Source organism: Heterodontus francisci, chromosome 32, assembly GCF_036365525.1.
Source record: "Heterodontus francisci isolate sHetFra1 chromosome 32, sHetFra1.hap1, whole genome shotgun sequence".
Classification (NCBI taxonomy): domain Eukaryota; kingdom Metazoa; phylum Chordata; class Chondrichthyes; order Heterodontiformes; family Heterodontidae; genus Heterodontus; species Heterodontus francisci.
The window spans coordinates 61,400,492-61,414,091 of record NC_090402.1 but is presented as its reverse complement, the minus strand read 5'-3'; the positions used below and the strand labels follow the sequence as shown (position 1 = coordinate 61,414,091).

At 44.4% G+C, this 13,600-nt stretch overlaps 1 protein-coding gene across 1 annotated transcript in view; it reads left to right on the top strand.

Moving 5' to 3' along the window:
• The first annotated feature begins 770 nt into the window (after positions 1 to 770).
• The window catches only part of LOC137347851 (zinc finger protein 271-like), a 70,641-nt gene continuing 57,811 nt past the window's right edge, over positions 771 to 13,600 (top strand). The window contains exons 1-2 of the mRNA XM_068012911.1: positions 771 to 1,133; positions 1,642 to 2,593. Of these exons, the coding sequence (XP_067869012.1) occupies positions 1,998 to 2,593 (596 nt within the window). The 5' untranslated portion in view covers positions 771 to 1,133; positions 1,642 to 1,997. The remainder of the gene's footprint in view (positions 1,134 to 1,641; positions 2,594 to 13,600) is intronic.

Here is a 13,600-nt window from a genome sequence, read left to right as displayed (position 1 = left end):
CTGCTGGAGGACTATCAATTCGGTGAAAGACGCCCTTTGGTCTGCCCGAAACATGCTGGTATTCCAGCGCAAAGAGTTGTCCACCACCGAATGTTGCAGACTGGCACATTCCAAGGTCCAGGACTACGTGCTGAGGGACGCACTAAAGCTTGGGGCAGCCGCAGCAAAGGCTCAATGGGGAAAGACCACAGTGTAAAGTTCCCCCCACCAAGCTGAACTGAGGGGCTGGATCCATGGGAAACCCCTCGAACTGTATCGGGAAAATTTCTGTCTCCTGTATAATGTAAAAATGTATCTGGCAGGACAAATGTGAAATGGAAGGGTTGTGAGGCAACTCATAATTGTATAGAAGGAAACTGATCACCTTTGTACTGTTTGTATTTTTTGACTTGATGCTGTTTTAAACTGTTTGGGAATGTAATTTTTACAGATTTTTATGAATAAAGTATATTTTGGAAATTTAAAAAAAAGTGATTCTCTGTCCCCGCCCCCCACATCACAATTCCTTCCCTTGACAGCAAAATTCAGCCCCTCGTGTGCAGGTTGTTATCTGAACAGTTGACTTGTTAAATGTACTGTTCAGCGCAAGGACTTTGGTATCAAAGCTTGTTTTATTCTGAGACAGTCATTTCCTGGAAAATGAAACTAAAAGCTTCGGTGTTCTGGAAAGTCAGAACTGGTGGAAACCAGATTGAGAAAGCAATGTCATTTGCATAGAGGCATGTGATTGGTGCATTCCAAGCTCAGTTTCAGTTTACAAGACAGCAGAACTGAAAACAAGCTCCAAGCTGTTGGTTTTAAAAAGTCAGGCTACAAAAAGGCAAGACCTGGTTTCTGGACCCAAACCGTTGGTAAATCTGATTTACCACAGCTGTTCTCGGTGACTTAGAGTATCCAGTGGAACCACTCCATCAAGATTGTCATGAGCAGGACTGGTGTTATTCGAGAGGCAACAAGAGCAAAATGTTGGAGGGAAGAATGTAACTCTCGCTATCAGCAGGAAGATACTGCATCAGTGTATGGTCTTGGAGGACAGGAGTTGGAAATGCACTTGAAGAAGTTTATATTTTTGAGGAACTTTGTGATTGCTCAGTGCCATCGTTGCTGAGAGGACTGCCCAGTAAATCCGTGAGGTCTGTCTTTGTTGCACCTGATAATTACATATAATCTGTAAACTATATATCAAGCATGATTTAACTGTTAGTTCATGTTTAATTTGTATTGGTTTTGGTTTGAGTGTTAAAGTTGATAAAAGTGACATCTTGTCCGTCTGGTTTTTCTATTGGGGCTGGTCAGTAAATTTAGTTCTTTTACTTCTGATGAAGGGTCACTGACCTGCAACGTTAACTCTGCTTCTCTCTCCACAGATGCTGCCAGACCTGCTGAGTATTTCCAGCATTTCTTGTTTTTAAATTCAATTCTTTTGTTTTGGTGATCCCCACAGGGATCATAACACCTTCTTGACTACCTTCTCTACCTTCCCAGCCACCTTCAGGGGTCTGTGGAAATGCACACCAAGGTCCCTCTCTTTCTCTATACTTCTCAGTAGATCAAGAGAGTTGTTCCATAGGAACTAGAATTGTCTGTTCTGAATTTCTATCCTGTACTGACATTGATGACTTTTGTAAACTCCTTTCACAGGCTATTAAAAGGGAAGGATTTGCAGACAGAAAATTCAAACCAAACATCACATCAAGATCTGACGGAGTCCCTCATTTCATCAGGACCTGAATATTATTGGCCTTTGAACGTGGAAGGAGAAATGTTTGTCTCGACTGTTTGCAGGAAAAGATTTCAAACATCAGTGTGACTGGAAAAGCACAAAGACAGGCACACCCAAGTGAGAGCATTTCAGTGCACTGATTATGGAAAGAGCCTTAACCAGTTACACAGCCTGAAAAAAACATCACACCATTCACAACAGGGAGAAATTGTACACATGTAGACGAGGCTTCAACTGATCATCCAACCTGGAGAGACACGAGGACACCCGCACCATGGAGAAACCGTGGAAATGTGGGGACTGTGGGAAGGGATTCAATTACCCATCCCAGCTGGATATTCATAGACGCACTCACACGAGGGAGAGGCCGTTTACCTGCTCCTTGTGTGGGAAGGGATTTACTCAGTTAACCAATCTCCTGAGGCACCAACTTGTTCACTCTGATGAAAGATGCTTTGCATGTTCTAAATGTGAGAAGAGCTTTAAAAGCAGCAATGACCTGCTGATGCACCAACGAACTCACACTGGGGACAGACCATACACCTGCTCTATGTGTACAAAGCAATTTATTCACTCATCAGCCCTGCTGAGACACCAGCGAGTTCACACTGGGGAGAGGCCGTTCTCCTGCTCCATATGTGGGAAGGGATTCACTCGGTCATCACTCCTGCAGATACACCAGCGAATTCACACTGGGGAGAGGCCGTTTAACTGTTCCGTGTGTGGGAAGGGATTCACTCAGTCATCCCACCTGCTGACACACCAGCGAGTTCACACAGGGGAGAGGCCATTCACCTGTTCCGTGTGTGGGAAGGGATTCACCCAGTCAAACAACCTGCTGACACATCAGCGTGTTCACACTAGGGAGAAGCTGTTCACCTGCTAGGTGTGTGTGATGGAATTCATTGATTTGCCCTCCTTGCCGAGACACCAGTGTGTTCACAAGTGACTGCAGGGGTTGGATTTTGCTGTTGTTGCTGTTGATAATGACATCAAGGAACAAGCCATGTTAATTCTGACAGTTGGGGTTTCTTTCTGCTGATGTTAATGACCCTATGACTGGGCTGGGTTTAATATTCTGGACCAATGTCAAATAATTCAGCTTTATTTTCAACACACAGTGTGTTGAGTGTTTGTTTTCTCCAGGATAAGAGGAGACTAATTGAAATCCTACTATTGACTGTTCTATTTCTGGGTCTTCTCTCCTCTCATAAAGAAAGACATGTATTTATGTAGTGCCTTTCACGACATCAGGATGTCCCAAAGCACTTTACAGCCAATGAAGTTCTATTGAATTGCAGCCACTGTTGTACGGTAGAAAATGCAGAAGCTAATTTGTGCACAGCAAGATTTCACAGACAACAACATGATATAACCCAGATAATCTGTTCTAATGATGTTGAATAGGTGATAAATATTGGCCAAGTCTCTGGGGAGAACTTCCCTGTTCTTCAGCATAATGTCTATGGATCTTTCATGCCCATTGGTTGAAGGTGTCACCTGAAAGGCAGGGCCTCTGACAGTGTAGCACCTTCTCAGTACTGCAGTGGAATATCAACCTAGATTTTATGTTCAAGTTCTGGAGGTGGATTTGAACCCGCAACCTATTGACTCAGCGACAAATGCAACCACTGAGTCACAACTAACAGCTCATCATTACTCTCGATTATTTCAGTTCTTAGACCTGTAGTTATTCTCATGGATAGGTTTCAACTCCCCAGGGTGCCTTGTTATCCAGGGAAAGTATCAGTAAAGTGCCCAAATCTGTTCTGAGAGAGCTTGATAGGACAGTGTAGAGACAGCTTTACTGTGCGTCTAACCTGTTCTGTACCTGCCCCGGTAGCATTTTTCCTCATTTACCTGATGAAATTTTGAACCCCTCCCTCAGATCTACAATGATCCTTTGTTCTAATTAAAAGAGACCCAGTTTCTCTAATCTCTCCTGATAACTAAAGCCTCTCTTCCCCGGTATCATCTCAGTGAATCTCTTCTACACCCTCTCCATGACCTTGACATCCTTCCTGGTATAAGATCCCAGAACTTGACTCAATATTCTAACTGCAGCCTAACCAATGATTTGTACAGGTTTATATGCCCTCTGTCCTTTTGTACTCCACACCCCTAATTATAAAATCTAAGATCCCATGTGCTTTTTATCCACTTTATCAACTTGTCCTCCCACTTTTAAAGGTTTGTGTCTCTGAACCCCTTGTGGGTTTAGAGATGGTAACATACATAACATGTTTAAAATACAATGACATCAAATGTCTGATATAATGTGTATTATGGGATGGAGAAGTTTAGTCTGAGTTAGAAACTCAAACAGGCGCTTCACTGCAGACAGGTTGCCATGGCAACAATGATAAGATCCCATTCGGCTGAATTGACTCATTGGAAACTCCAATCAGATCAGGGGAAAGGACAGGGTTTGTCAGTTATTAACTACAATATAAACTTAAACCAGAGTGAGTAACAGAATAGATTAACTTATAATGTGTGATGTTTATACCTATAATTGTGAAACTATAAGAAATAACAATTCACAGTAGGCAGGGTAGTTTAGGGATAATGAGAAAATTACTGAAGAAAAGTAACTGCTGGGAACCAGGGAATGTGTCCTTGTAAATCACAGATTAGAGAAATTCCAGCTGTCTTTTCCTCATTTTCTGCCAAATCCCAGCAGAGAAGACAAAGAAGAGTCAGGTACCAGAGCTGGATCACTACAGGGTATAAAAGTGAGGGGATACTGATGTAAGGGGGAAGTCGGGACTGGAGACACCGAAGATCAAGCTCAGGGTGCTCGAGGTTCCATCCAGTGGGCTGACCTCATGTAAGTGACTGTGGACACGTGGGACTTACATGTTTACTCTGATTGATGGATCAATATAAGATACGGTAGAGGACAGAGAATCTGCTCAGCTTATATTTCTTAATAAGGAATTAAAGTTGCTGACACTGGACTCTCAAACCTGCCACCAAAATCTTCCACCTCTTTACTGTTCTGCTCCTCTACTCCTTTTAAACTTTTACAATTTAATGTACATTTCCTCCCTCCATTTCTCTGAGATAAATTTCACCTGCCCGATTCACTAATCTGTATTTTCACAGAGCCACTTACATTCCGATTCACAGTTCCCCTCACTCCCTATTTTAAAGTCATCTGGAGATTTTGATCTTTTGCCCATATACCCAAGCCCAGATCATTTCTCTATATTGAGAAAAGCAATGGTCCCAACACTGACCCTGGGGGACACCACTGTTTCCATCCCTCCAGTCTGAGGAACATCCATTAACCACTACACTCTGTTTTCTGCCCTTTACCCAACTTCCTATCCACACTGCCCCACTCCCTTCAATACCATGAGCTTTAATTTTATCAACAAGCCTCCTGTCCGGCACCTTATCAAACACCTTTTGACAATCCATCTACACAACATCCACTGCATTTCCTTTCTCACTACACTGTGTTATTCCCTCAAATAATCCCTGCTGTCTGTCCTGAATGAATCCATTTCACTAACAAATGTTGAAATATTTGCTCCACACCCACAGGGTTTCATCTGTTTAAAGTCACAACAGAAAGGGCCAGTTTGCTGCTGGAGTTTGAGACAAATCAGCTTTCAAAATGTTACAGAGTTTCAGCCAATGAGGGAGATCCGGGCTCAGCCCCGCCCACTCGGTGCTGCAGGCCCTGCCCCCCCCCCATTCACTCCAATTGGTTGGAGGAACAACCGGCTCGGTCCTCCAGCTTTTCCAGTGGTCGAAGTCAATCACCCGGGCAGTCGGAGTGTCTGTAAACGAAGGAGAATTAACTCAGTATTTTTGGGGTTGGTTTGTGTGAACAAATCTATCCCTGATTTTACTGAGACTCTTTTCCGTGTCCCAGCTCCTGTAAATACTGGCTGGAAAGGGAGCGGACTCTCAGGAGGCTCCACACCACTGGCTGCTCGTGTGTAAGTGATCTCCTATCAGATAAATGTGCTTCTGCTGTGTGTGTGTGTTTAATAAAGTGCCTGAAAGCCTCACTGTAACACTCTCACATATCCCAGCTGCAGTGTAATGTCTGTGCTGTCTGCTTCCTCTCCAATATCCCCCTGATCAAACTCAATGAACAATCCCATCTCCAAAGGGAAATGTCTCCTTAAAGCTGACGGTGTCGGCAGTTCTGCAGCTCATTTCACACTGTGAGTGTGTCAGAATGAAAAGCTTTAACAACAGCTGATGTTTCACAAAGGGAGACCTCACCAGACCAAAGGACATTGGTGGAGTTTAATGGGCTGTTTGTGTCACTGGGCTACAGGAGGCTTCTTTTTAACAGAAGGAAAACTGGTCACAGCAAACAGACAGTTTAACAGACTGTCCATGGTTCACTCTAACCCCCACCATCTCACTATTTATGGACATTGCTGCATTAATTACTCCTCTGACCTTTCCTCTTTTGACCTTCCTACACCCCTAATACACAGTACACAATCCTCATCTCCTTACATCCTCACTATTCTCCCCAACTGCTCCTTGTGGTCTCCCTGGATCCTAAAACCACTGAACTCAGTCTGTGACCTCTGGTTATAGGCACACCAGTCAGGGAAAACATCTTCCCAGCATTTACTCTGTCAAGTTCCTTCAGGATTTTATATGTTTCAATGAGATCACTTCAAATCATTAAACTTGCAGGAATATAGGCCTCGCCTACTCAATCTCTCCTCATAGGACGATCATTGAATCAGTCCAGAGAACCATTGTTGTACTCCCTCTCAGGCAAGTATATCCAAAGTGATATTAATCAAATCAAGGTCCATGCATTCGGGATCCTGTATGACTTATTTAATTATTTCATCATAATCCGACCACAGAATATCACATTCCTTCACTAAGTGGTGCTCCCAGTAGTGGGGCTGTGACCCAGCATTACCCATGGAAATGAATGTGCCCTATTCACTACAGGAGCCCAGTGTGCAGGCACATTGCTGGCCTGTATCTGGAGCATGTGCAGTGTCACTGTGATCAGTGCTGGGTGGGCGGGGAGGCCTCAGAAACAACCGGTGTAGGCCGCAAGCCCCAAATAAGAGGCTCCAGATCCCGCGTGAGTCACAGAGTCACTTGATTCATCAGGACCTGAATATTAGATTAGAATTAGAACATTACAGCGCAGTACAGGCCCTTCGGCCCTCGATGTTGCGCCGACCTGTGAAACCATCTGACCTACACTATTCCATTTTCATCCATATGTCTATCCAATGACCACTTAAATGCCCTTAAAGTTGGCGAGTCTACTACTGTTGCAGGCAGGGCGTTCCACGCCCCTACTACTCTGAGTAAAGAAACTACCTCTGACATCTGTCCTATATCTATCACCCCTCAACTTAAAGCTATGTCCCCTCGTGTTTGCCATCACCATCCGAGGAAAAAGACTCTCACTATCCACCCTATCTAACCCACTGATTATCTTGTATGTCTCTATTAAGTCACCTCTCCTCCTCCTCTCCAACGAAAACAACCTCAAGTCCATCAGCCTTTCCTCGTAAGACCTTCCCTCCATACCAGGCAACATCCTAGTAAATCTCCTCTGCACCCTTTCCAAAGCTTCCACATCCTTCCTATAATGCGGTGACCAGAACTGCACGCAATACTCCAGGTGCGGTCTCACCAGAGTTTTGTACAGCTGCAGCATGACCTCGTGGCTCCTAAACTCGATCCCCCTACTAATAAAAGCTAACACACCATATGCCTTCTTAACAGCCCTATTAACCTGGGTAGCAACCTTCAGGGATTTATGCACCTGGACACCAAGATCTCTCTGTTCATCTACACTACCAAGAATCTTCCCATTCGCCCAGGACTCTGCATTCCTGTTACTCCTTCCAAAGTGAATCACCTCGCACTTTTCCGCATTAAACTCCATTTGCCATCTCTCAGCCCAGCTCTGCAGCCTATCTATGTCCCTCTGTACCCTACAACATCCTTCGGCACTATCCACAACTCCACCGACCTTAGTGTCATCCGCAAATTTACTAACCCACCCTTCTACACCCTCTTCCAGGTCATTTATGAAAATGACAAACAGCAGTGGCCCCAAAACAGATCCTTGCGGTACACCACTAGTAACTAAACTCCAGGATGAACATTTGCCATCAACCACCACCCTCTGTCTTCTTTCAGCTAGCCAATTTCTGATCCAAAGCTCTAAATCACCTTCAACCCCATACTTCCGTATTTTCTGCAATAGCCTACCATGGGGAACCTTATCAAACGCCTTACTGAAATCCATATACACCACATCCACTGCTTTACCCTCATCCACCTGTTTGGTCACCTTCTCGAAAAACTCAATAAGGTTTGTGAGGCACGACCTACCCGTCACAAAACCGTGCTGACTATCGCTAATGAACTTATTCTTTTCAAGATGATTATAAATCCTGTCTCTTATAACCTTTTCCAACATTTTACCCACAACCGAAGTAAGGCTCACAGGTCTATAATTACCAGGGCTGTCTCTACACCCCTTCTTGAACAAGGGGACAACATTTGCTATCCTCCAGTCTTCTGGCACTATTCCTGTCGACAATGACGACATAAAGATCAAGGACAAAGCAATCTCCTCCCTAGCTTCCCAGAGAATCCTAGGATAAATCCCATCTGGCCCAGGGGACTTATCTATTTTCACACTTTCCAAAATTGCTAACACCTCCTCCTTGTGAACCTCAATCCCATCTAGCCTAGTAGCCTGAATCTCAGTATTCTCCTCGACAACATTTTCTTTCTCTACTGTAAATACTGACGCAAAATATTCATTTAACACTTCCCCTACCTCCTCTGATTCCACACACAACTTCCCACTACTATCCTTGATTGGCCCTAATCTAACTCTAGTCATTCTTTTATTCCTGATATACCTATAGAAAGCCTTAGGGTTTTCCCTGATCCTATCCGCCAATGACTTCTCGTGTCCTCTCCTTGCTCTTCTTAGCTCTCCCTTTAGATCCTTCCTGGCTAGCTTGTATCTCTCAAGCGTCCTCCCTGAGCCTTCACGTCTCATCCTAACATAAGCCTTCTTCTTCCTCTTGACAAGCGCTTCGACTTCTTTCGTAAACCACGGCTCCCTCGCTCGACAACTTCCTCCCTGCCTCACAGGTACATACTTATCAAGGACACGCAGTAGCTGCTCCTTGAATAAGCTCCACATTTCGATTGTTCCCATCCCCTGCAGTTTCCTTCCCCATCCTACGCATCCTAAATCTTGCCTAATCGCATCATAATTTCCTTTCCCCCAGCTATAATTTTTGCCCTGCGGTATATACCTGTCCCTGCCCATCGCTAAGGTAAACCTAACCGAATTGTGGTCACTATCACCAAAGTGCTCACCTACATCTAAATCTAACACCTGGCCGGGTTCATTACCCAGTACCAAATCCAATGTGGCATCGCCCCTGGTTGGCCTGTCTACATACTGTGTCAGAAAACCCTCCTGCACACACTGGACAAAAACTGACCCATCTAAAGTACTCGAACTATAGTATTTCCAGTCGATATTTGGAAAGTTAAAGTAACAACTACCCTGTTACTCTCGCCCCTGTCGAGAATCATCTTCGCTATCCTTTCCTCTACATCTCTGGAACTATTTGGAGGTCTATAAAAGACTCCCAACAGGGTGACCTCACCTCTCCTGTTTCTAACCTCGGCCCATACTACCTCAGTAGACGAGTCCTCAAATGTCCTTTCTGTCGCTGTAATACTCTCCTTAATTAACAATGCCACACCCCCCCCCTCTTTTACCATCTTCTCTGTTTTTACTGAAACATCTAAATCCCCGAAACTGCAACATCCATTCCTGCCCCTGCTCTACCCATGTCTCCGAAATGGCCACTACATCAAGATCCCAGGTACCAACCCATGCTGCAAGCTCACCCACCTTATTCCGGATGCTCCTGGCGTTGAAGTAGACACACTTTAAACCAGGTTCTTGCTTGCCAGTGCCCTCTTGTGTCCTTGTAACCTTATCCCTGACCTCACTACTCTCAACATCCTGTACACTGGCACTACATTTTAGGTTCCCATTCCCCTGCTGAATTAGTTTAAACCCCCCCGAAGAGCACTAACAAATCTCCCCCCCAGGATATTGGTACCCCTCTGGTTCAGGTGAAGACCATCCTGTTTGTGGAGGTCCCACCTACCCCAGAAAAAGCCCCAATTATCCAGGAAACCAAAACCCTCCCTCCTGCACCATCCCTGCAGCCACGTGTTCAACTCCTCTCTCTCCCTATTCCTCGCTTCGCTATCACGTGGCACGGGCAACAACCCAGAGATAACAACTCTGTTTGTTCTCGCTCTAAGCTTCCACCCTAGCTCCCTGAATTTCTGTTTTCAATCCCCATCTCTCTTCCTACCTATGTCGTTGGTGCCTATGTGGACCACGACTTGGGGCTGCTCCCCCTCCCCCTTAAGGATCCCAAAAACACGATCCGAGACATCACGAACCCTGGCACCTGGGAGGCAATATCATTGACCTTAGAATGTGGAAGGAGAAATGTTTGTCTGTTCGGTCTGTGGGAAAAGATTTCAAACATTAGTGTGACTGGAAAAGCACTGAGACACACACGCCCAAGTGAGAGTGTTCCAGTACACTGACTGGGAGCAGCTTTAACCAGTTACACAGCCTGAAAAAAAGATCGCACCATTCACAGTGGGGAGAAACTGTACACATGTTCTGTGTGTGGATGAGGATTCAACTGATCATCCAACCTGGAGAGACACACGGACACATGCACCATGGAGACACCGTGGAATGGGATTCAAATGCCCGGCTGACCTAGACATTCATCTACACAGTCACACTGAGGAGAGGCCATTCACTTGCTCTGTGTGTGGGAAGGGATTCACTCAGCCATTCAGTCTATAGCAGCATCAACAAGTTCACACTGATCAGAGATCATTTAAATGTTCTGTCTGAGAGAAGAGCTTTGAAATTATCTGCTAAAACACCAATGAATTCAGACTGGGGAGAGGCCATTACCTACTGATTGTATGGGAAGGGATTCACTTGTTCATCCCACCTGCTGAGACACCAGTGAGTTCCCAAGTGACTGTAGGGGTTGAATTCTGCTGTTATTGCTGTTGTTAATCACATCCAGGACTCAACCATGTTCATTCTGACAGCTGGGGTTTATTTTTACTGATATTACTAAGCCCTATAACTGGGCTGGAGTTTAATGTTCTGATATGTGTCAAATTAATTAATGTTGTTTAAAATGCATACTGGACCAGGTCCTTAATTTCTCCAAGGTAAGAGGAGACTGATCGATGTACTGTTACTGACTGATCCATTTTTGGGCCTTTTCTTCTTTCTAACTCTAGATTATCTCAGTTCTCAGTCCTTCGGTTACTCTCATGGACAAGTCCCAGCTCCCCATCCCTTCCAGAGTGCCTCTCTTAGCCTTGGTATCCCGGGAAGGTATCAGTAACATGCCAAGGGATCACTGAACACAAAACCCAGTCTGTTAATTACTTTCAGCTAGTGGACCTCGTGTGTTTCCCACAGCATCTCTCTCACCTTCTATGTATGAATAGAACTTCATGCCTGAAAACCTGGTTTTAAATGTTTACCCACTCAGGAAATGTATCTAACAGGAGCCTTTAGGTCGATGAGACTCTGAAGATGCCAACATTATAAATCCACAGTGGCGCAGTGGTTAGCACCGCAGCCTCACAGCTCCAGTGACCCGGGTTCAATTCTGGGTACATCCTGTGTGGAGTTTGCAAGTTCTCCCTGTGTCTGCGTGGGTTTCCTCCGGGTGCTCCGGTTTCCTCCCACATGCCAAAGACTTGCAGGTTGATAGGTAAATTGGCCATTATAAATTGCCCCTAGTATAGGTAGGTGGTAGGGAAATATAGGGACAGGTGGGGATGTGGTAGGAATATGGAATTAGTGTAGGATTAGTATAAATGGGTGGTTGATGGTCAGCACAGACTCAGTGAGCCGAAGGGCCTGTTTCAGTGCTGTATCTCTAAACTAAACTAAACTAAACCTGTAGGCAATGAGTTCAAGTCATTTCATTCACATGTTTAAAATTAAATTGGGATTTATATGTTGTGGCAATTTTTACACTTCTGGATAAATCAGCATTTCTGCTGCACTCAACTCATCCTTTTCCTAACACTCACAGTAATGAGATGGTGATATCACACAAATGGAAGACCAGTGAGACTTTAAATCAGCAGCTGACTCACGCCAGGATGAGTTCGATTTCCTTCCACTCTGGTTAATGTTGTTCTTATCCACCATCAGCTTCACAGACCCTGATTGGAAATGACAGGGAACATTGGTCCGATTGTGTTCTGTATGAGGTCTCAGTCTTGGGTTCACCTTGGGTGTTGTGTTGACCTTGGAGTGACAGCTACTCTGTATCTGAGATGGAGATTCAATGTCAGTGGAATAGACAATGAGACTGCAAGAGACAGACAGAGAGAAAGAGACAGAGAGACAGAAAGAGGATAAGAGATAGATGGACAGAGTGAAAGAGAGTGAGAGAGTCAGAGACTGGCAGAGTAAGTGAGCGTTAAGAGTGTGTGAGATAGACAGTGTGAAAGACACAGAGAGGGACCGATAGTGAGAGACAAACAGAGAATTTCAAAACTTGGTGATTGATATATTTTTGTTGGGTAAGGTTATTCAGGAATATGGAACCAAACTGGGTAAATGTCGCTGAAATACATATCAGGCATGATGTACTTGAATGGCGGAGCAGGCCCGACGTGTCATGTATTCTTTGTATTATCTTTAGCAACACAATGAAGTACATGGATTCCAATTCCTTGAACACCTCAAACAGTTTTATTAACAGCTAACTAGTGTATGCAGTATGGAGCAAACTATTTACAGAACTTTTGTCCAGGGAGTTATAGTTGCAGAGTGACTATGGTTTCTAGTCATATGACTATGTCCTGGTACATAGCTCATTAGCAAGCTGAGTTCTTAGAGGGCCATCACTCTTAAGGCGATCATACAACAGAGGGGCTGAATGGCCTCTTCCCACTCTATTTTACAGGATCACCGAGACTCTTACAATACTGGGACCTTCTATTCCTGACAGTTATGGAGCGAGGGTATTCAGGGTGGTCTAGACAGGACAACAGCCTCCCCTTCATAGACACATGATCCCCACTATGAGGCAATGGTGCGTCCAGGAGAACGATGGGGGGACACAATATGTTGTCATTTTAATGATAATCTTACGCTCAAGAAATAAACAGCCCCCAGGAGTGAAGTGAGGCCCTTCAATTAAACATGAAATTTAATTTGGAGCAAATCAGATCTGGGATTGTCTTTCTCACACATGGATGTTGAGATGGTCCATGTTATTGGGGCAGGTGGAACTGGACAGGGCCTGACCCAGCAGTGACAGGACAGGCCACTGGGAGGTGATTTAAAGCCAAATTAAACTCAAATGTATCATTTTAATTATTTAATTTTACAATGAGACTCTGGATATTTCCTGTTGGGTTCCCTTTCAGCTGAAGACAGGATAAAAATTTTCACATCACTAATCACATCAATGTTCACTATATCGAACAGCCCTGGCAAACTTTCCTGCAAGTCCCTTTAACAGGACACTGATGAACTATTCATTTAGAAATGTAAATGTACATAGTATAATTTAGGTGAGGGGTCCGTGATTACTAATCCATTTGAAAAGGAATCCTTCAAACAAAAACATTTGAGACCCACTGCTTTTGGTTCGATGTAATGCTGTGAACTCGATGTAATTCAATGTAACTCCATGTTACAATGTCTCTGACTCCTAGCATACCTGGAAAAGCTTCCACTATTATGACCATAATTGTGCACCATCTCCTTTACCAATGATCTCTCAACTTCTCTAA